The 22,875-nt window shown below is 35.3% G+C and overlaps 2 protein-coding genes and 1 long non-coding RNA gene across 4 annotated transcripts in view; 2 read left to right on the top strand and 1 right to left on the bottom strand.

Moving 5' to 3' along the window:
- Positions 1 to 22,875, bottom strand: part of LOC136034702 (uncharacterized) — a 177,890-nt gene that overhangs the window by 34,413 nt on the left and 120,602 nt on the right. The window lies entirely within an intron of this gene.
- The window catches only part of LOC136034705 (uncharacterized), a 115,779-nt gene that overhangs the window by 67,642 nt on the left and 25,262 nt on the right, over positions 1 to 22,875 (top strand). The window lies entirely within an intron of this gene.
- LOC136034701 (uncharacterized) lies at positions 179 to 21,356 on the top strand. Its single transcript, XM_065716035.1, has 2 exons — positions 179 to 343; positions 20,611 to 21,356. The coding sequence occupies exons 1-2, from the start codon at positions 280 to 282 to the stop codon at positions 21,279 to 21,281; spliced, it is 735 nt and encodes a 244-aa protein (XP_065572107.1). The 5' UTR covers positions 179 to 279; the 3' UTR covers positions 21,282 to 21,356.

Raw genomic sequence — 22,875 nt, 5'->3', positions numbered from 1 at the left:
AAGTTTGACTCATACCATGCTACCTTGCATGCCTAAAAATCCTAATTAATATTAAATATATATATAAAAACCGACGAACGAAGAAAAAATAAACACTGACCCGATTTTACCGAATTCAAGAAAAACTTGTTTTAAATAACGGTAGACGGTCGTCACTATTTTATGGATTTACGGCAACTCTGGCTTTATGCAAAGGCAGAACCAATTGATTCGTGATCAGTTAAAAGAAGCTTCCGTGACATTAGTCTATCAATAGCTTGTGACAATCTCATAGTGAAGATGGTGGTGTTAGTCTTTGGGACCTTGATATACTTAACAGTCGTTTCGGCTCAACTTAATGAAGGTAGAATAATATGAGTATTTCCGAATAATAAATAACTGAAGAAAGTGAATATCATACTTGCCAAAAGCTTGCTTGTAGATGTGCCGCAGCCAATGGTGTCAATTCATGGAAATTTAGGGGGGGTGGGTGAAAAATCTACTTTTAAGATCTAGAGGGGGGTACTTCGTCATTCTTTCAGTTTTTCAGTGAAAATATCAGAAAATACTATTTTTATTTTTGTTTAATTCCAGGGAGGGAGGGCAATAAATATTGTAAGTATTTTCCCTTCATCCAATTGACTACACTACCGACAAATGTACGCTTTCCTTAATTCCAGGTTTCCAAGTTTAGGCTTTTATGTTGGCAGTCGGTTTTGCGGTCACTAAAAAAAACTACTGTGATCTCAATTGTTAAAAAAACTTATTTTTCTTACCTTTTCATACACAACACAAAAAAAGTACAGAGTAAGTAACCCACTTTTGTTGACCTATCACTCTCATTACTCCTGCCATTCTAATGACTAAACTTATGTGAATTTTTAGTCCATATTTCAAATATCTACAAAGAAAAAAATAATCACGAAATAAAGACTAGTTTCAGCAAGACTAGTTTGCGGTTTTGTGGAGTGTCTTCCTTTTTCAACAACTCATTAAAATATTATTTCATTTTTAGCTACTTTAATCGTTATCAGCACACTTCATCTTTAAAAGACAGCATTAATCAGTCTGATCCGGATTTCTAGCCTGTGCGCAGCGGGAGTACCATAGACCCATGCCTTTTGTCTGGGGTCTCTATATTTTTACATTTTGATGGTAATTTCCTACAATTTTCATTTAAGTTGGCTCTTTGTACCTTTTATGACACACTTCCCCATCCACAACGACAATACATTCCTCCTTACTTGTCAATTTGTTAAAATTCTATTACAAATTTAAAGAAAAAACACCAAAGTAGGTAAATTTTGTCGTATTATCTGCTTTAACATGTCGCCCAATTTAGATGCTAATATAAACTTACATGTTAATACGATGTTAACAAGCCCCAAGGCGACACTCGGGACGTACTCAGGGACATAGGGGTCACTCCCTCACCGCTCTTTCGAAAATATCTGGGTTACATCTTATTTAAATGATCATATAAACATTAGTTTTTATAATCGACCTCTCCCTCCCGAAAAATCCTATGCACATCCCTGGTGATCAGGGGCTAATCTCTAGCATTTTTATTAGGAGGGAGCAAGCGGGCTCAATATCCGGATAGTCAAGGGGCATGGCATATATAGTAATTTTTCCCACACTATTGGGGGGTAACTGCCTCCCTTGCGCCCCTCCAAACAACGCCCCTGCTGGTGACATTATGTGCTGTGTAAGTAATGTAATCTTTTCATCACAGACAAGCATCCTCCGGGGGCTTGTGGCTAGTGTTATTAAAATTGATAGAAAAAAACATGTTTACAGACAGTAAAGAGCATTATTAAAACTTAATATGAATAGTATAGTTTCGTATGCGATGGGGCAGTGGCGTCGTTGTGGGGGGCAGGAAAGGGGCAGCTGTCCCCCAATAATTTGGAAAAAATTTATTTAGTAGCTTTAAAACTGTTTCTCTTTTTAAGTGTCAAATTCGCTCTTAAATTTGAGCAGATATTTTTTTTTTTTTTATTAATCCATGATCGTTTTTAACAGAAGGAAAATGGGAAAAATAGGGGTCCATTATGCTTTATAATATGTTCCACATCGATATTTTTACAAATAAACTGCCATTGAAACCTTATCATCAAGTAAAAATGTAAGCCTAGTTAATTGCAAAATTGAAGAATATTCTATGTTTCCGGTTTTGCCACATTTGCTTAGGTCAATTTTTCTCCTGATATTTAAGGTGCTTTTACTTCCTAAAATTTAATAGTTCAAGATTCGATTCCCTTGTTTTAAAACTTTCAAAAGTTGAAATGAATACACTCTCTACATCTGAAAATAGGAAGCAATCGAATTATTGAAGAATAAGAAAGTAGATATAAAGTGAATATAATTTCTTGAATGAAAAAAAAATATTGAGAAAGAAAATAAGACTTGGGCCTTTTTACAATGATATTCGTAGTATAACTAGATGGGTCAAATTGGTTGTAGTTTGATCATGTAATTTGGTAGGGGGGGATCCGCTCCAGAATCATTTAATTGTTTTAATTTTTATTTCCAGTATTTAATTGAAACTCCAATTCTCTTATTTGTAACTGAAACGCATAATAAGCGCTGATAATGTCCTATTCTTTACGTTTTTGGACTCACATACTATCCCATAAATGTAAGACTGCCTCTAGGTAAAATACTAAGCTGACTTCTCGCTGTTTTCGCTTTTCTAAGTATTTTTCTTAACCCGGTCTAAAAAAGGAATTGACATAGATGTGCTAAGAATTGTGACTAAAATTAGTCGCATTTGATAAAGCTCCAGAGCTACTTGTGGAACATTTATCTCTGCATCAGTATGCTGTACAAAATATCTGCTGAGAATAGAATATAGTGAAGTTAAACAAAATACGTATATTTTTCTCACAATTTAGAAATTTCGTGTGCATATATAAGCGGCACCAACCCATTCTAATTTTCCATTGTTATCAGTTTTATCATGCAAAACTAGGTGACGGAGCTTTGCTTGTGAAAAACATTATAGACATAAAAACGATGTTCAATGTAACCCCGTCTGGAAATGTATAGGCTACACCCTTCCATACCCTGATTTACAAAAGAAAAACTTTGGCGTAATTTTTGTAGAATTCGTTTTTCTAAACAAAGATAAAAAGGGGAAGGTAACTTTCAAACTCTAGGAGTCAATTTTCCCTTCCAATTGGCATTCCTGGAAATTTTTAATTAATTCAAGGTTTATGCCGCAATGATGCCAAGAATTGTTCAGATTTTCTGTATGTTCCTTGTCAAAAAATGCCCAATGAATAAGTTAATAATTTTAACTTTAACTTTGACTTTTTTTTAAATACTTTCCAATTTCAAATGTTGGGAATATGTCTCTCTCTCTACCTAATCTTGAACAATCCGAGTGTAATACTTTGACTTGTCCTGTATCTCTACTTAGTCAGCGCTACCTATGATCTTTATTTTGGCTTTATGTGGCCGTTGATATTAATGCTGTTGGTTAACATAAATTGGCGAACGCACAAACAAATCAATTTAATAAAATTATAAATAACATTTCAATAAATCACGTTCATTAAAAGTTTAGTACAACAAATCAAATCCAATCGCGTTAAAATCCATTCAAAATTACGAGCAAAGAAAAAGCGCAATACCCGGCCTATTAGAATAGAGCTTGGTTCAATTGTGCGATTGAGCATCCTGTACAGGATGTGGGGGTTGGGGGAAGTGGAGGGAGAATGTGTACTGTAGCATTAGTGGTGATTGTGGCTGAAAAAAGCCGAGTGTATACACCATTCATTTTCGCCTAACCAAAAGCTTGTTCACGCTATACTACCGATGTCTACTGCAGCTCATTACTGACGATTTTCGTAAAAATTCAAGTACTAGCACTTATATTTATGACTATTTAATTTGTTTTTATCATTTGTAAGGTATTGTTTATAATTGTATTGTATAGTGTGCTGTATATATTGTTTGTAATGCATAATGTTTTTAAATTCCCCAAGTAACGTGTTTGTTAAATAGTTATTTTCCATCACTACCGCTTGAATGGCACCTACTTCAACAGCTCCCCCTCTTGTCCCCCAATAAAAATACTGTAGCTGCGCCGCTGGAGGAGGTATACCCCCTCCTTAACCCTCCGAACATTTTAATAGTGTTATGGCGTTTTACTGATACCATTTATGGTTGCATTAAATGTAGTTAATGGACCATTGCAAGTGTTTTATTTACTAAATGCCTTTTCATACAGTTCGTGGCAACAAACTGTAAGTAAGGAGCGACCCGGCGCAATAGTAAGCAAAAGTCTAAGAAAACAGAACCTTGACACCAATAGATATATCTAAAGAATCAGATTCTTATGCTGATTTCGAATATACAACTTTCACTGAGTTTTGTTTTACCCATCAAAGGTTACAAGCCTGAGAAAATTTGTCTGATTTTCGAAAAAGAGGGACTCCTTAATATCATAGAATCTGAAAATCACCATATCACATTCAGTGTATCCAAGAACGCTAATGTAGAGATTTCAAGCTCACCAGTTGATTTATTTGCACTAGTTTTATTGATATATGTTAGATAGGCTAGGAAGTAATATATGTTAGTTTTAAGTTTCAACTTCGTTCTTTACTGCCCTCGAAAAAACTTTTTTTTAAAATTAATTAAAGGTGAAGAGGTAGTGTTGGGTAACAAGAAGGTTGATCAAGTGGACAGCTTCACTTACCTTGGTAGTATTATTAGTAAGGACACTGGGTGCAATGAAGATGTTAAAAGTAGAATAGTCAAGGCCCCGGGCGTTTTCTCTCATTTGAAACAAGTTTGGAAGAATAGGAAGATAAGTCGGCAAACCAAGGTTAGAAATTTGGAAGCTAGAGTGATGACAGTGGTTCAGTATGATTCTGAATCATGGGCGCTACAAAAAACGGAAGAAGATTTGCTAGATATTTTCCAGAGATATTGTCTGCGGACTCACCGTACCCAGTACGTTGGGTACCCAGCTTAGTGACTGTATCTCAAACAGTAGGCTCTACGGAAAGTGAGATTCTATCCCATTTTTTATGACTAAAACGGCGATTCTGCTGACACGATCTGCTGATGAGGTATGACAGGTTACCATAGCTTGTCCTTGTCGGTCAACCGTGCGGGGCCAAAAAACGCATGCCATCCTTGACTGGGGTCGGAGGATGTCGTAAGGAAAGATTTAAGGGAAACTGGAACTTCTGGGGAAGGTGTAAAGAAGGATGGACGAGTAGCGCGCGTAGCTGTTTTGGCCTAAGACGGCTCGGTGTTGCAGTGAGTTGTTAGTAGCAGTAGTAGTTGCATTTGGAGGTAATTTAATATGGATCTCATGATTTGAGTTAATTTTATCATTAGTTTTTGTCAAGCAACTCGATTCTTTAAAATATAGCATCTTTGTGAGTTATTACATTATGAAAGCCATGAATTAAGCAAAAATGAGATTTTACATATTACACAGCTATAAAAAATAACTATTTATCATAAATAAAGAAACAGAAAAAAGGCATCAATTAGACCGACTAATCACTAAAAATTTGGAAACATTTTTTTCCGTGATATTTTTGGATGTATTTGGAACATTCCGTTTTAAAGTCGAGCAATAATATATCATCAGGTTTATATTCCATCTTCCTTGGTAGTGGCCCTCCATATTTTCAATGGGATCTGATGTTTTCCTGCGAAAAACCCCATGAAAAATTCTCCCCGTGGAAAATTCTATCCTCTTCTCCCGGGAAATTTCCCAACGCTCAAAATTGAGTAGCCAAAGAGAAAGTAGAAAATAGATGCCACAAAATGTCGATCAGATGTCCTAAGGGGTAAAAAAAGGACCAGATAACAAAAACAGTTTAGCATGACTGCTGGCTGGTCTCCAATCATTTTCGACTTATAACAAGAGCTAAGAGCTCATATGGCACTTGTGACGAGGCAAGAAGAGCTCATATGGTATGAGCTCTAACAAAATTCTAAGAATTAATATATTGATTTAAAAGGAAAATCAGAGGCTTAATGTCGGTCAGGATTTAAAATAAGAGTTATGAGTCACGATGTCCTTCTAAATATAAAAATTCATTAAGATCCGATCACCCACTCGTAAGTTATAAATACCGCATTTTTTCTAATTTTTCCTCTCCCTTTAGCCCCCCAGATGGTCGAATCTGGCAAAACGACTTTATCAAGTCAATTTGTGCAGCTCCCTGACACGCCTACCAATTTTCATCGTCCTAGCACGTCCAGAAGCACCAAACTCGCCAAATCACTGAACCCCTCCCCCCAACTCCCCCAAAAAGAGTGAATCCAGTACGGTTACGTCAATCACATATCAAGGACGTTTGCCTATTCTATCCACCAAGCTTCATCCCGATTCCTCCACTCCAAGTGTTTTCCATGATTTCCCCCTCCAATTCCCCCCAATGTCAAAAGATCTGGTCAGGATTTGAAATAAGAGCTCTGACATGGATTCCTTCTAAATATCAAAATTCATTAAGATCCAATCACCTATTCGTAAGATAAAAATACCCCAATTTTCACGTTTTCCAAGAATTCCGGTTTCCCCCTCCAACTCCCCCCAGTGTCACAGGATCTGGTCGGAATTTAAAATTAGAGCTTTAAAGCACAAGATCCTTCTAAATATCAAATTTCATTAAGATCTGGTCACCGTTTCATAAGTTACAAATACTTCATTTTTCCAAATTACCCCCCCCCCCCCCAACTCCACCAAAGAGAGCAGATCCGGTACGGGTTATGTCAGTCACGTATCTTAGACAGGCTTTTATTCTTCCTATCCAGTTTCATCCTGATCTCTCCGCTTTAAGTATTTTCTAAGATTTCCGGTCCCCCCAACTGCCCTTCCCCCAATGACGCTGGATCCACTAGAGATCTATATATATATATACTAGCTGTTGGGGTGGCGCAACCCCCCAGCCCCCCCCCCCCCGCGAGTAAGTCGTTACGCGCCATATTAGTTACGCGCCATTGTAGTTGTGTCCCTGTGTCCCACCTGTGAATATAGATAAAAGAGAAAAGATTTCTCTTTTCGTTATAGATATATATATATATATATATATATATATATATATATATATATATATATATATATATATATATATATATATATATATATATATATATATATATATGTTTTTAACTACGTAAAACTTGCGAATATACAACATTCTTCGCTGTCCCATTGTCTGTGCATATAAATAGATTGTCAGGTTTAGACAATCAGGTTTAGACAAAGGTTTAGACAATGACGACCTTTGAGGTCGTCATTTATATTCCCTGTGTCCCGGCTTTTAGTTTTCTTTTTCTCCTTTATTTTTCATTTTTTTTCCTTTTTTTAGTTTTTTTTTTCTTTTTCAGTTTTTAGTTTTTTTTAGTTTTTTTTATTAGTTTTTAGTTTTTTTTTTTTTAGTTTTTTTGTAGTTTTTACCTTTTTTTAGTTTTTTTTTTAGTTTTATTTCTTTTTTAGTTTTTTACCTTTTTTTGTTTTTTTTTAGTTTTTTAGCTTTTTTAGTTTTTTTTAGTATTTTCTTTTTAGTTTTTTTTTGTAGTTTTTACCTTTTTTAGTTTTTTTCTTCTTTTGTATTGATGCTAAAGCCAAAGTTCAAACCTGGAGCCTCTCGGACCTAGAACCTGAAACATAGCGCTTTACCAACTCAGCTACTTCGGCTTGAATACATTTGTTTTGAGCAGCTTCCTCGGGTGTTGCCATTGTAGGTTCTTCAGTCATTTTACAATTAGAAATTTCTCTTTCAACGATCTTCTTACTATTAAGAATTTGTCTTTTAACGATATTCTTAAATACCTGTGTCCTACTGCGCGGTTTTGCGTTCTTTAGCCGCAAGCCTGTTTTCTTGCTGTTCTTGTGATTCCTCGGCACGCTTTCTTTTCTTACTTTCTCTATCAGCTGCAAGTTTTTTGGAATGGACTCTTTAAGCAGCTTCCTCGGCTGTTGCCATTGTAGGTTCTTCAATCATTTTACAATTAAACAATTTTCCGTCCACGATCTTCTTGCAATTTAAAATTTGTCTTTGAACGATTTTCTTAAATACTTTTAATGACGTCATCGTCATAACAAACATGACGACAACTAACTTCATGACGACATGATGACATGACGTCACTCGACAGACCCACATACAAACAACTTATTTTTATATATATAGATAAATAAGTTGTTTGTGTGGCGACTGACGTCATGTTTGTGTGTCGACAGACGTCATGTTTGTCGACTGACGTCATTATAAGGATTGAGCATTATGCCGTCATGAAGTTGTTTGTCGACTGACGTCATGTTTGTTACGGCGTCAAAGGCTTTGTATATGACGTCATTATAAGTATATAAGAAGGCCTTTCAAAGAGAAATTTTTAATATAGATCTTAAAATAACAGAAGAACCTACAATGGCAGAAGAAACAGCTGAGGAAGCTGCTCAAAGAGCTAATGCCTTAAATTTAGTGCTTCTTTTCAAAACAGCAATCGAATTGATGCCTACTGATACGCGACTATCAACGAAGTGGCAATCGTTATGATCGGTGATTTGTATATGACGTCAAAGGCTTTGTATATGACGTCATTATAAGTATATAAGAAGGCGTTTCAAAGAGAAGTTTTTATGAAACTCATCGATGCTACGATGCCCTACAATATCCCATCATTTTTTGGGATGGAGCCGACGGCTATCACTTTAATATTAAATTGATAAATCCAGCCACTAACAAAGAAATGGATAAGAAATGCAGTGCAATGACATATTATGCCTATAGATTAATGATTCGTCATTTATTACATTTATATATAATCCATCTTGGGATTTGATACAACAGCTTTTACATCCTGGACAATCGCCGGTTCATAGACATGACATTACGGCCCATGTCTTCCGGCAAAAGTTGCTCTCCTTCATCTCCTACAGAGTTATGGGAGAAATACAAATCGCAAATGGCCGAGAATATACTCCACTGAATACGGCTAGAAAGGTCAGATATGACCTTGGACTTTACAACAGAAATTTATAACTGCACTTTACTTATAATTGAAGATTCGTGCTTATCTATTGCAAACAAACTTCTCAAGCATTTGGGAATGCCTTCACCTAATCGTACTGCTTCTATTTCTACATGTGTAGAATGGGATCGTGAACAAAGTTACAACACAATTGATCTATTGTCGTATGTTATAGACCGGGACACCGGGACACAAGGAATATAAATGACGACCGGGACATTAAAAGAGAAATTACAGTCCGAGACACCGGGACACAAATGACGACCGGGACACAGGGATATAAATGACGACCGGGACACAGGGATACAACTACAACGGGACGCCGGAAGGGCACATGGGGGATATGTAAATGACGACGAGGACACAGGGAATATTCGATTAGCAATTACCATCAACAAAGCCCAAGGGCAATCATTAGAAAAATGCGGTATAGATCTGAATACGGATTGTTTTCCCATGGACAATTATATGTTGCAGAGTCGGTAAACCTGACAGTCTATTTATATGCACAGACAATGGGACAGCGAAGAATATTGTATATTCGCAAGTTTTACGTAGTTAAAAACATATATATATATATATATATATATATATATATATATATATATATATATATATATATATATATATATATATATATATATATATATATATACTAGCTGTTGGGGTGGCGCTTCGCGCCACCCCAACACCTAGTTGGTGGGGGCGCTTCGCGCCCCCCCCAAGCCCCCCCGCGCGCGTAAGTCGTTACGCGCCATAATAGTTACGCGCCATTGTAGTTGTGTCCCTATGTCCCACCTGTGAATATAGATAGATATATATATATGGTTTTAACTACGTAAAACTTGCGAATATACAACATTCTTTGCTGTCCCATTGTCTTTGCATATAAATAGATTGTCATGTTTACCGACTCTTGAACATGCAACATATAATGGTCCATGGGAAAACAATCTGTATTCAGATCTATACCTCATGATTCTAATGATTGCCCTTGAGCTTTGTTGATGGTGATTGCTAATCGACCATTCCCTGTCCCGGTGTCCCGGTCGTCATTTACATCCCCCTGTTTCCCCCTGTGTCCCCGTTGTAGTTGTGTCCCTGTGTCCGGTGTCCCCGTTGTAGTTGTGTCCCTGTGTCCCGGTCGTCATTTATATTCCCTGTGTCCCGGTCGTCATTTGTATCCCGGTGTACCGGTCTGTATATACATTCGTTTTTTAGTTTTGTTTTTCTCCTTTATTTTTTTCCTTTTTTTTCTTTTTTAGTTTATTTAGATTTTTAGATTTTTTAGTTTTTTTATTAGTTTTTAGTTTTTTTTTCTTTTTAGTTTTTTTGTAGTTTTTACCTTCTTTTTAGTTTTGTTAATTTTTTTTTTTACTTGTGTCCTGGTCGTCATTTATACTCCCTGTGTCCCGGTGCTTTGTTGATTGCTAATCGAACATTCCTTTTGTCCTGGTCGCTTTCTCTTTGAGTGTCGTCATTTATTTTTTTCTTTTTTAGTTCTTTTAGTTTTTACCTTTTTTAGTTTTTTTTAGTTTTTAGTTTTTTTAGTTTTTTACCTTTTTTTAGTTTTTTTAGTTTTTTTAGTTTTTTAGCTTTTTTATTTTTTTTATTAGTTTTTAGTTTTTTTGTAGTTTTTGCCTTTTTTTTAGTTTTTTTAGTTTTTTAGCTTTTTTATTAGTTTTTAGTTTTTTTTGTAGTTTTTGCCTTTTTTTTAGTTTTTTTAGTTTTTTAGCTTTTTTATTTTTTTTATTAGTTTTTAGTTTTTTTTGTAGTTTTTGCCTTTTTTTTCTCTTTGAGTGTCGTCATTTATTAGTTTTTTCCTTTTTTTCTTTTTATTTTTTTTAGTTTTTTTTGTTTTTACCTTTATTTTCTTTTTTATTTTTGTTTTTTTCCTTTTTTTTTAGTTTTTTTTTTTTTTTATTTTTTTAGTTTTTTAGTTTTTTAGCCTTTTTTTAGTTTTTTTAGTTTTTTAGCTTTTTTTTTTTTTTTATTAGTTTTTAGTTTTTTTTTTTAGTTTTTGCCTTTTTTTTATTGTTTTTAGTTTTTTTTTTAGTTTTTTTTATTTTTAGTTTTTTAGCTTTATAGTTTTTTAGTTTTTTCTTTTTTATTTTTTTTATTAGTTTTTAGTTTTTTTTGTAGTTTTTGCCTTTTTTTAGTTTTTTCAGTTTTGACGTCACCTGATCCAGTTTTTTCAGGTGACGTCACCTGACACATCCATCCACACATCCATCCACAACTTATTTTTATATATATAGATATACATATTCACATGTGGGACACAGGGACACAACTACAATGGCGCGTAACTAATATGGCGCGTAACGGCTTACGCACGCAGGGTGGCATGGGGGGGGGTGAAGTGGATCCGGATCCGTTTGAGATTTAAAATAAGAGATCTGATTTACGAGATCCTTCTAAATATGAAGTTTTATGAAGATCTGACCACTCCTTCGTATGTTAAAAATACGTCATTTTTTCTAATTTTTCAGAATTACACCCCCCTCCAATAGAGCGGATCCGTTCTAATTATGTAAATCACATATCTAAGACTTCTGCGTATTTTTCCCACCAAGTTTCATCCCGATCCCTCCAATCTAAGTGTTTTCTATGATTTTAGGTTCCCCCCAAACTCCCCCAATGTCACCAGATCTGGTCGGGATTTTAAATAAGAGCTTTGAGACACAATATCCTTCTAAATATCGAATTTCATTGAGATCCGATCGCCCGTTCGTAAGTTCAAAATACCTCATTTTTCTAATTTTTCAGAATTAACCCCCCCCCTCAAAATACCCCAAAGAGGTTGGATCCGTTCCGGTTATGTCAATCATGTATCTAGGACTTGTGCTTATTTTTCCCACCAAGTTTCATCCCGATCTCTCCACTCTAAGTGTTTCCCAAGATTTTAGGTTTCCCCCTCCTAACTCCCCCCAATGTTACCAGATCCGGTCGGGACTTAAAATAACAGCTCTGAAACACGATATCCTTCCTAACATCAAATTTCATTAAGATCTGATCGACCGTTCGCAAGTTAAAAATACTTCATTTTTTCTATTTTGTCCGAATTAACAGGCCTCGCACTCTCCCCAGATGGTCAAATCGGAAAAACGACTATTTATAATTTAATCTGGTCCGGTCCCTGATACGCCTGTCAAATTTCATCGTCCTAACATACCTGGAAGTGCCTAAAGTAGCAAAACCGGGACCGACAGACCGATAGACCGACAGACAGACCGACAGAATTTGCGATTGCTATATGTCACTTGGTTAATACCAAGTGTCATAAAAAAGGACTAGAACTCTCAATTTCTGATTAAATGAGCATCCTCCGAATTTTCCACGGCCATGAGGCAAGGTGGGCACGAGGAAGGGGCATCTCCCTTCTGTATGAAGTAAGTCCTGCTAATTTTTGTGTTTAATGTTACTATTTACTTTCATAATAACAGCGTAGACCAGAAATAATCGTAAAGAAAAAATAAATATTAAACATCAATTTTTATTCACACCACCCCCTCACACTCCCATCCCTTCCTTAGAAGTAATTCTCTGTTTACCTGAAGGCTCAATGATAGTTACGATGTCATGGTAGCAAATTGCAGTCTTCCAGACATCTGCCTCCACCCTAACAACAGAACATTCAGTGAACACCCTACTGTAGAAGTTTAAAGGTCTAGTCTATAAATTTTTGCAATTGTGTAATATTACCAAAGGAAGATCCTAGATATGCGATCACTTTCCAAATGTAAGAAAGGATCAGATATGTACTGGTTTTAGGAGAGGGATTGGGTGGTCGCAAGTCACTTTTGATTTTGAAAGGACTAGAACTCTCAATTTGCGATCGAATGAATATCTTCCGAAGTTTCTATTACCATCAGAGAGAGGTTGGGTGTGAGGAAGGAGCATTCCCCTCCTACATAGAATAAATTCTGCTCATTTTGGGGTTTAATGTTACTCTTTACTTTCATAAAATCAGCGTATACAATAAATTGTCTCGGAAATCCAGAGGGATTATCGAGGCCGGATTTGAGGGAGGGATTAAGGGATTCGACCCCCCTTCCGTAATGTCTGTCCAACTTGTAAAAATGCAATAAAATAGCCTAAAAACATATTTTTAATGCGGTTTTAAAGTTTTTTTGTAAAAAAAATGAGAATAGTACCCTCGCCCAGAGAAAAGTCCTGAATATTTATCTCTCTTGAATAATTCTCTATTTATCTGAAGGCTCAATGGCAATAGTGATGTTTTGCCATCGAAATGCACCCTTTGAGGCATCTACTTCCCTCCCTAACTACAATACAATCACTGAGTTCTACTGCAGAGATTTTCAGCTCTCATCTACAATATTTGGAGTTGTGTATTTTTTGCCAAGGAATGATCATGGGTGAAAGAACAGCAAATAAAAGGACAGGAAATTTAACTAAGACAGTGAAATTTGTTTAAATCTAAAAAATATTTTGGCTCTATATCAAGAGCGGTCAACAGACAACTGCATATATAAATTAAATAAAACTTGCAATACCTTTATTGTTTGTACTGGGGGGGGAAGTAGTAGTATCACTCTCATTGTCACTATCTTTTATCCAAGTAGTATAAATATTGCATTTTCGTGCCTGGCGTCACAGAAAACACGAGGCAGGGCATCATTAGCCTTGCCAGGAAATTTTTGGGGAGACAGTTGGGTGACAAGTACTACCGGGAACTTTGTTTTCACTGACTTTAAATGGTAATTACCCTCTTTTCCTTTACTAAATGCTGGAAATATATTTAAATACATGTACACAATGTACTAAAACATCAGAGAACACTATTTTGGAGGTTTTGATGGATTCAACCACGTAGAAGACCAAGTCACGAAGAACTTTTCTTTAGTAAAATCATTATTGAGAACTTATTTAAAAAAATGAGTATTTATCGAATATTTTACTAAATATTCACATCCTGTCTAAAACTTTACTTACAATCCAATGTTGGAATTCTCAAGCAGAAAACTGAAAAATTTGGAAGCTACCGGCCAATTTACAATTATTCGTACATACATTTTAACAGCAAGAAATATTGAGTGTATTGGGCTGGTAGCCCACATCATATTTTGATTAAGCCTGGACATGATTTGAAAAACAATCAGAAATTAAATTAAAAAAATGACTTCAACTTAAAGTAAGGACTAACATTAAAACATAAAGCAAACAGAAATTATACCTTATATTATGGGGACCACCCCCTCCTCACTCATGGAAGATTTGCTTAGCTCACAGCCCTTGCTCTGGGGGTTGGAAGGGGCTTTTTAAACCCAAAGATATGGTTATTTGACCTTTTGACTATTTTGTGCAAGATGGCTATCCAAAATTTAGCAGATGTGTTTGGAGAAAAAATGGTGTAAGTTGGCATGTTCTTGTTCAATCTCTTTTGACTCTTAAAAAGGGCACTAGAACTTTCAATTTGCAATCGAATGAGCCCCCTTCGAATTTTATATAACCACCCCATCTATATGAGGTGCCTCTGTGTAAGAAAAAATGACTATATTTTAAACAATTATGGATCATTAATTTAGACAACGCTACAGTGCTGCCTCTGACTTGGTTAGAACTTTCAATTTCCCTTCTAAAGAACATTCAAAATTATGCGGGAGGAATATGGGGGTAATTTTCAGATAAGGGAAATTTTCTGTGGGGGGAATCTTCCAGGGGGGAATTTCTCAGAGGGATTTTTTCGCGACAAAAATTCTTTGGGGGAGGCCTAGACCCGCTTTTAATATCCTGGAAAAATATTTTCCCTATTCCTTTCGTTTTAGATTCACATATTAACCCACAAATGTAGGAGAGCCTCTGTGTACAATGCTATGCTGACTTCTCATTACTTTCTTTTTTTCCAAATATATCTTTAAACCAGCTCCAAAAAAAAGAATTGCCATAAATGTACTGAGAATTAGTAATAAGTAATTAGTAAGAACAGTAACTGAGTTACTGTTATTAGTCGCATTTCACACGACGCCAGCGCTACTTGTGTGACATTAATCCCTGCATCATCATGCTATACAAAATGTCTGCTGAGAATATAATAAAGTGAATTTAAACAAAATGATTATACTTTTTTCAAAATTTAGAAATTTTGTGTGCACGTAAAATCGGGACCAACCCATTCTCTTTTTCAACTGTTATCTGATTTATCATGCAGCACAAGGAGACTGAGCTCTGCTTGTGAAGGGAATTATAGATATAAAAACGATATTCAGTGCAACCCCCTCCGGAAATGCATACCAAAAACTCTTGCATAATTCTAAAAAAATTTTGTTTTTTTTTAAGAAAGCTTCAAAGGGGAAGTAATTTTCAAACTCTGGGAGTCGATTTTCTGTTTCAAACGGCATCCCTTGCAATTTTTAATTAATTAAAAGTTTCCGCCGCAATTATGTCAAGATTTGTTCTAATTTTCTGGATATTCTTTATCAAACAATGCCCTATGGATAAATTAATGATTCTAACTTTAAATTTTCGAATATTTTCAAATTTAAAATGAGGTCGCTATTTAATTGTGGAGAATATGTCACAATATGTTACACAGTCTGTGATAATACTTTGACTTATCCTGTATGTTTGCGCTATTGTGCCGCCCATTATTTTTGTGGGTTTATGATTTTATGAGCTTCCTGTGCGGGACGCGGGGGTTGGGAAAAGCAGAGACGGGATATGTACTTCATCATTAGTGGTGAATCTGGCTGAGTCAAGTGTATACAACATTTACCTTCGCTCACCCGAAAGCTTGTTCGTCTACCGCAGCTTATTGCAGACAAATTTAGTAACAGCCAAGCTCCGACGCTTGTATTTGTGATTGATTAATGTGTATTTATTGTTTGTAATGTATTTTGCAATGTTTTTAAATTCACCAAGTAGCGTGTTTGTTTAATAGTTACTTTTCTTCACTGCCGCTTGAATAGGACCTACTTGACTTGTACCCCTCTTGCCCCCCCTCCCCAATAAAACTCTGTAACTACGCTCCTGGTGTTGTATCTTGTAACCCCAGAGACACAGGAAAATAAGTACACATTTCAAACTTCGCTTTAGCTGTCAATAACAGATACACACTAACTAAAAAAATGTTCCGGAAGACCCATTTTTCCCAAGAGTCCTCTAATGTCTTGACAAAATACAAGATTTTATATTTCAAAGAAAAAGGGTTGCAGATGTTTCACTCTTTCAGGATAATTCTTGTTCCTGGTTAAAGGAAATTTATGTCCTTCAACCTGGAGGCCATTAATTGAGAAACTTGTTGTCGGTAATTTGATGAATGGGTCAACTTCTTGTATAAACTAGATTTACTCAGAATAATAACGTGAATTTCTTCCAATTAGGTGAATACTATGTTTTCATTTTAAGCCTATGCCATATTATACAACCGTTTTTGCTTAAGCACAAACAATGTATCTTGGATCAATCGTCAAACATAAAATGTGGTTTATCTCTCTAGACGTCTTTAGGTGCTGCAATACCATTCAAAGTATATATATATATATATATATATATATATATATATATATATATATATATATATATATATATATATATATATATATATATATATATATATATATATATATATATATATATATATACTAGCTGTTGGGGTGGTGCTTCGCGCCACCCCAACACCTAGTTGGTGGGGCGCTTCGCGCCCCCCCCCCCAAGCCCCCCCGCGCGCGTTAGTCGTTACGCGCCATATTTGTTACGCGCCATTGTAGTTGTGTCCCTGTGTCCCACCTGTGAATAGAGATAGATATAAATATATGTTTTTAACTACGTAAAACATGCGAATATACAACATTCTTCGCTGTCCCATTGTCTGTGCATATAAATAGATTGTCAGGTTTACTGACTCCTCCCGGTCTGTAATTTCTATTTGAACAATCCCTGTGTCCCGGTCGTCATTTATATATCCCGCCTGTGCCCCCGGCGTCCCCGTTGTAGTTGTGTCCCTGTGTCCCAGTCGTCATTTATATTCCCTCTGTCTCGGTCGTCATTTGTGTCCCGGTCTGTAATTTCTCTTTGAGTGTTTTTTCTTTTTAGTTTTTTTTTAGTTTTTTACCTTTTTTCTTTTTTCAGTTTTCTTTTTCTTCGTTATTTTTCAGCGTCACTACGAAGTACATATCGACGAACCTTTGTTTTTTTAACTTAAATCTGGTAGGCATTGATGACCTTATCCAAGTCAAAATCCCAAACCCAATCATCATCGCTATCATTTTCAGTTTTGATATGTTTTGACTCTCGCTGTCCAGGTGGATTTTCATCTAACTGCGCGGTTTTGCGTTCTTTAGCCGCAAGCCTGTTTTCTTGCTGTTCTTGTGATTCCTCGGAACGCTTTCTTTTCTTACTTTCTCTATCAGCAGCAAGTTTTTTGGCATAAACTCTTTGAGCAGCTTCCTCGGCTGTTGCCATTGTAGGTTCTTCAGTCATTTTACAATTAAACATTTTTCCGTGAACAAATGTCTTAAATACCGTTAATGACGTCACCGTCAAAGCAAAAATGACGACAACTAATTTCATGACGTCAGTCAACACAGAAACATGACGTCACCTGATCCACAGACAGACAGACAACTTATTTTTATATATATAGATATATATATATATATATATATATATATATATATATATATATATATATATATATATATATATATATATATATATATATATATATATATATATATATATATGTATATATATATATTGTGGGAAACTCCATAATTTTGGCTTGTAGCAAGTTTTCTCAGATTCTGATTAAACTCAGACTCTCATTAGTTTGCTCAAACTCTTGTTTAAAAATGAGTTTGAGCTTTAGATGGTGCTAAAAGCTTAAAGTGTAACAAAGAGTCCGTGGCAACGAACTATAAGTAGGGATCGACTCGGCCCAGATCTAAAAACCGATATTTTAATAGCATTAGATGCATCAAAATAATTAACTTTCTTGACGATTGCAAATATAAAAAGTTCATTAAATTTAATGTTACCCATCAAAAGCTACGAGCCTAAGAAATTTGCGTGATTTTTAAAAAAGAGGGAAAATCCCCAAAAGTCAAGCAATCTCAACGAAAATCAACAGAAGGTTCAGTATATCAGAGAAAAATACCGTAGAGGTTTCAAGGTCCTATCTGCAAAAATGTGGAATGTCGTATATTTTGGCAGAAGAAGGATCACCGATGCGTGTTTATTTTTTTTTTATTTTTTTTTGTTTCAGGTGTGATCATATTGAGCCAATGGCTCTAGAAGATGAAGAGAGAGCTTATGCCGACGGAATAATAAGTTCTAGTGCCCTTTCTAATTGACCAGAAATATTGGAGGGCTTCTAACCTACCTCCCACGGTTATTTTTCCCCAGGGACATCCGGTCAAAATTTAAAGATAGCCATTTAATTCATCATAGTTGAAAAGTCCAATAACCATGCTTTTGGTGATAACATGACCCTCCATAGTCCATGGGGAAATACTATAAATTGCATAAACTGCCGTTATTGTTTACATATACTAATTGTTCATGTGAAATCTACGCCAATTTTTGGGGTAATTTTATAAAGGGAGGAAAGTTTCCGGGGGAATTTTCAAAGAGAAATGATGAACAAGGAGAGGGAATGGGATATCTTGGTATGGCTTGAAAACACTCATAAATTAAATAAAAAAAAGTTTTTTTTTAAAGTTTTACTTTTTGTCTTGATTCCTTATGAAACACTACTCAAACACAAGGACTGTTGATTTTGAATGAGAAGTATTTTTAAAGAGCAGTAAGACTTTAGCGCAAAGAGGGGGCCCGTTTTTGAAACGGGCCCACTCGACGAAAAGACTTGCCAAGCTAATCAGAGTAAAACCAAGGGAAGGCTAGCATGACTTTGTCAGAGTTGTATAAAAATGATGAAAGGAGCAGGCAGATTGAAGAAGGGGCAGTCCCTTCATCTACAGAATCTGTTCGTTTTAAGTTTTAATTTTGCTCCTTACTTTCAGTTGGATTTCTATTATTTAATCATACATAAACCCAAACTAAAGCATTTGCGATTATAGTTTTTTATTGCTATACATTGTCACTGATAGGTAGGTCTTAGGTGCTGAAGAACAATTAAAAAGGATGAGGTATCTCTTAGGCCAATCAAGCAACAAATAAGAATACCAAAAAAAACTAAGAAAGGAAATGAAAAAAATAAGAAAACACAAATACCTAAAAGAAATAGCAAAAAATAGATAAACCACTTTTTCATTTTCATCAAGGTATCCAGTCATTAAATGAAAAAAACAAGTTTTTTTTTTACCTGGAATTAAGGAGTAGCATTAAAGCTTAAAACGAAAAGAAATTATTACGTATATGAGGGGAGTTGCTCTTCCTCAATACCTCGGTCTTTACGCTAAAGTTTTTTAATAATTAAAAAAAGACTTCTTATTGTTCTAATTAAACGAACATAGTATTTCTGGAGTCGCTCCTAAAGAATTTGTATAGAATTCAAACTTTAGCGTAAAACGAGGTGTTGAGGAAGAACAACTCCCCTCATATACTTAATAATTTCTGTTCGTTTTAAGTTTTAATGTTGCTCCCTACTTTCAGTTAAAAAATCTTGTTTTGTTTTATTTAATTTCTGATCGCTTTTTAAGTAATGCCAGAAAATCTGGCTACAACTCCACTGAAATATCCCTCCTCTCCACGGATTTATCCACTAGACAAATCAATCCTACTGAAGATTTACATGGACAACAACCTTTAACATCTCCGTGCGTCAAATTGAGTCGGCAAAGAGAAAGCACGACATAATAAGAATTTCGTAAAGGAATTCTGGCAAATACTCCCACTGTAAAATTTACGCTGAAAAATTTGCTCCCTGGGAACTTCTCCCCCCATGGAAAATTATCCCCGTAAGAAATCCCACCAGTAGAAAATTCACCACTCACCAGAAAAATGTATGCATACTTCCTACTAACAAATATAATATGTAAACATTGGGCAAATTTTGTAACTTAAATACCTTTCCCCCGTGGCTGTGGAGGGGGGGGGGAGGGTTGAGATATATCCAAATGCATAGTTATTTGGCCTTTAAACTATGCTGAACATAATGGCTATCTCAAAATTTCGATCGGACAGCTTAAAGAAAAGAGGGGTGGGAGGGGGCTTAGTTGCCCGCAAAAGTTTGGTCACTTAAAAAAGGCATTACAACTTTTAATTTTCCATTTGAATGAGGTCTCTCTCGATATTCTAGGACCGCTGGGTTGATAAGCTTACCCCTGGAAAAAAAATAAACACGCATCCATGATCTTTCTTCATGGAAAAAAACACAAAATATCGCATTTTCGCTGATAGGAGCTTGAAATTTCTACAGTATTTTTCTCTGATATGCTGAACCTGATGGTGTGATTTCCTGACAGTAGGGAGCGACCTGATGGTCGCTCCCTACTTACAGTTTGTTACCGCGAACTGTTTTATTATGTTTAAAAACTTGTTACCTTTTTTTGCCTTCAATTTGACAAAATATATCAAGAGGATATATGTTCAAAAAAGGTCTTTTTTTAATTACTGCTTGGAATATATTTACTCCGTGCTTAGTTTTAAAGAGCCTAATTTTCACACTCTTTGATTGGAAGATTTGTTCTTTTACAGATTTTTCGTTAGAAGCAAGCTCTACGAAGAATAATGACCTTTCTCATTGTTCTACGTCTCCGACAGTTGAATCGCTGATTTACCAGTTACTGCTGTCATCGTTTTCTCAGCGACTAGGCGCCATTGTTCCCGAGCAGCTAGTTCCTACCTCTAAGTCACTCCCGGAAGTGAAAACATCAGTAGTCATAATTGAACGACCACAAACAATAACTGAAACAATTCAAAAAGTTCTACCCATTTGGTTTAGAAACAAAAGAATCATGTCCACTATAAATGACTTCAGTACTTACATAATTACGGAAACAGTCACCCATTATTCAACTGCAACTGTTGGTACCCCTCAAGTTTTAATTGAACCCTTTAACGAAATAAGGAAAAAACGAGATGCTGAAGATATAGAACCATCGTTTGTTCAACCGGGGGAACTAACGACTACAGGCACAAGTCAAGAGTTCCAAGCGGCGTGGAGGCGTATCGAAGAAAATTTAGAAAAGCGACAGATTAGCCCAAACGACGAAAAAATGTCTTTAGAGGAAAAAGAGGCCCGTCGGATGACGAAAGAACTTTTAAAAACCATCGAGTTTCAAGAGGCATTGAAAAGAATAGAACAAAGTGTACAAAAAATGGTCGAGAAAAAGTTTGAATCTTTAGATAGTAACGAAGTTCAATGATTGTGATTCTTTGCTATAATAGTGTTATTTATATACTTTTTTCTTATTTTAATTAAACTTTTTGTAAAATTTGAAGCAATCTAAAGAATGAATAGAGTTTGAAGGTATAGTATGGGAAACATATATTTTTGTTAGCAGCCAACTTTAGATTCTCTGATTCGTTCAGTAGTATATCATCTATTTTCCGTCGGAAACTTTCTACAAAAGTGAGTTTGGCTAATCCAAATCGGCAATAAAAACCGGTTACTTCACTTTATCCCATCAGGGGTGTAACTTTGGGGAACTGAAGGGAAAAGTGGACCCTCATTCAATTGAAAATACAATCAAGTTTGAAACAGTTTAGTAGATTTTGTAGGACATAGCCTTCTTGAAAGACTGTTAGTCTAAGTTGTTTTAATTATTTTGCCAATTTTACTGCTTGAGAAACGAATGCCCAACTTTGTCCTAGCAAAATCAGAATTTTAAAATCGCTCTTTAGAATCTCGAAGAGACCTTAAATCTAATCTAAAAGAGTACAATATTTTTTTCACAGAAAGTAGCAAATGACCCACTTCCACGGTTTATTTACGTAACTCTATCCCAAGGATAGTTCAACAATTTGTTTATGTTACTGTAATCCCAAGGATTAAACATTGAATGTGTTGTCACAACCTTTATGATATGAATTCAAACCAATAGTAGCTTTTAATGAGAATGGAGCAATAAAACAACAACAACAACATACTATTGTAGTTTATATATGGTGTTGAAAATTCAAATATTTTAAGCATAAACAAGGGCCGTAACCTCTAAAAAATTGCATACTGTTAAAAAAAATTAAAGACATGAAAATTTCAAGTTTCATGGAGAAATAAAGAAAAAAGTGAAATAACCGAAAAATCTTGAAAATGGAAAACAAAAATATCCCGGTATTATCAAGATTTTTACTGAAAATTAATTTTTATAATATATTGTTTTGCTTTAATAAGCTTGCAGATTTCATCATTCAGAAATAAACCACAAAGTACATTCAATAAGTAAATGAAATTTGCAGTTCACTGCAAAAAATGTATTAATTCCAATAAATTCGTTAAAGTCTTAATAATTTTCTATTTACTATAGTTAAAAGTTAAAACATTTAAAATGCATTCTTTTCAGTAAAGTGTCAATTATATTCTGGTCTTGAGAAAGCAAGTAAAAGCAATTGGTAGAAGGAAGAGTTTTGTTTACCAATTGCCATTCAGAACACTCGAATTGCAAAACTTGCAGTTTTGAAAGTCTTGCCTTCTGGAAAAATTGGATCTTCTGGATCCAATCTTGCCTTCTGGAAAAATTATAATAAAATTCCAGATTTCTAATGTAATACTTGCTGCTGAAGTCGCACTTTAGCCTTGAGAGTGGAGAATCGAGAATTCTTTCAGCTTTTAATGCTGGACATATTTGATTTTTACGGTAATAACAAACTTTCTTAAAACGGTCTGTCAACTCTCGTTTATCATCCCAACCGTTTTAGTTTTGATGCCAGTCAGATCTCCTTTAACTCCAAACTCCTTCCATTTTTCTTCCATGGATTCAATAGATGCTTAGAATCATTGACATACTATAATAGCCTTGA

Source organism: Artemia franciscana, chromosome 13, assembly GCF_032884065.1.
Source record: "Artemia franciscana chromosome 13, ASM3288406v1, whole genome shotgun sequence".
Lineage (NCBI taxonomy): Eukaryota > Metazoa > Arthropoda > Branchiopoda > Anostraca > Artemiidae > Artemia > Artemia franciscana.
This window is presented reverse-complemented; position numbering and strand designations above follow the sequence as displayed.

Excerpts from the sequence above, each read along its gene's own strand:
- LOC136034701 (XM_065716035.1), top strand. The coding sequence starts at position 280 with ATGGTGGTGTTAGTCTTTGGGACCTTGATATACTTAACAGTCGTTTCG. Across the intron at positions 344-20,610 it reads TTCGGCTCAACTTAATGAAG|ATTTTTCGTTAGAAGCAAGC; the intron begins GTAGAATAATAT and ends GTTCTTTTACAG.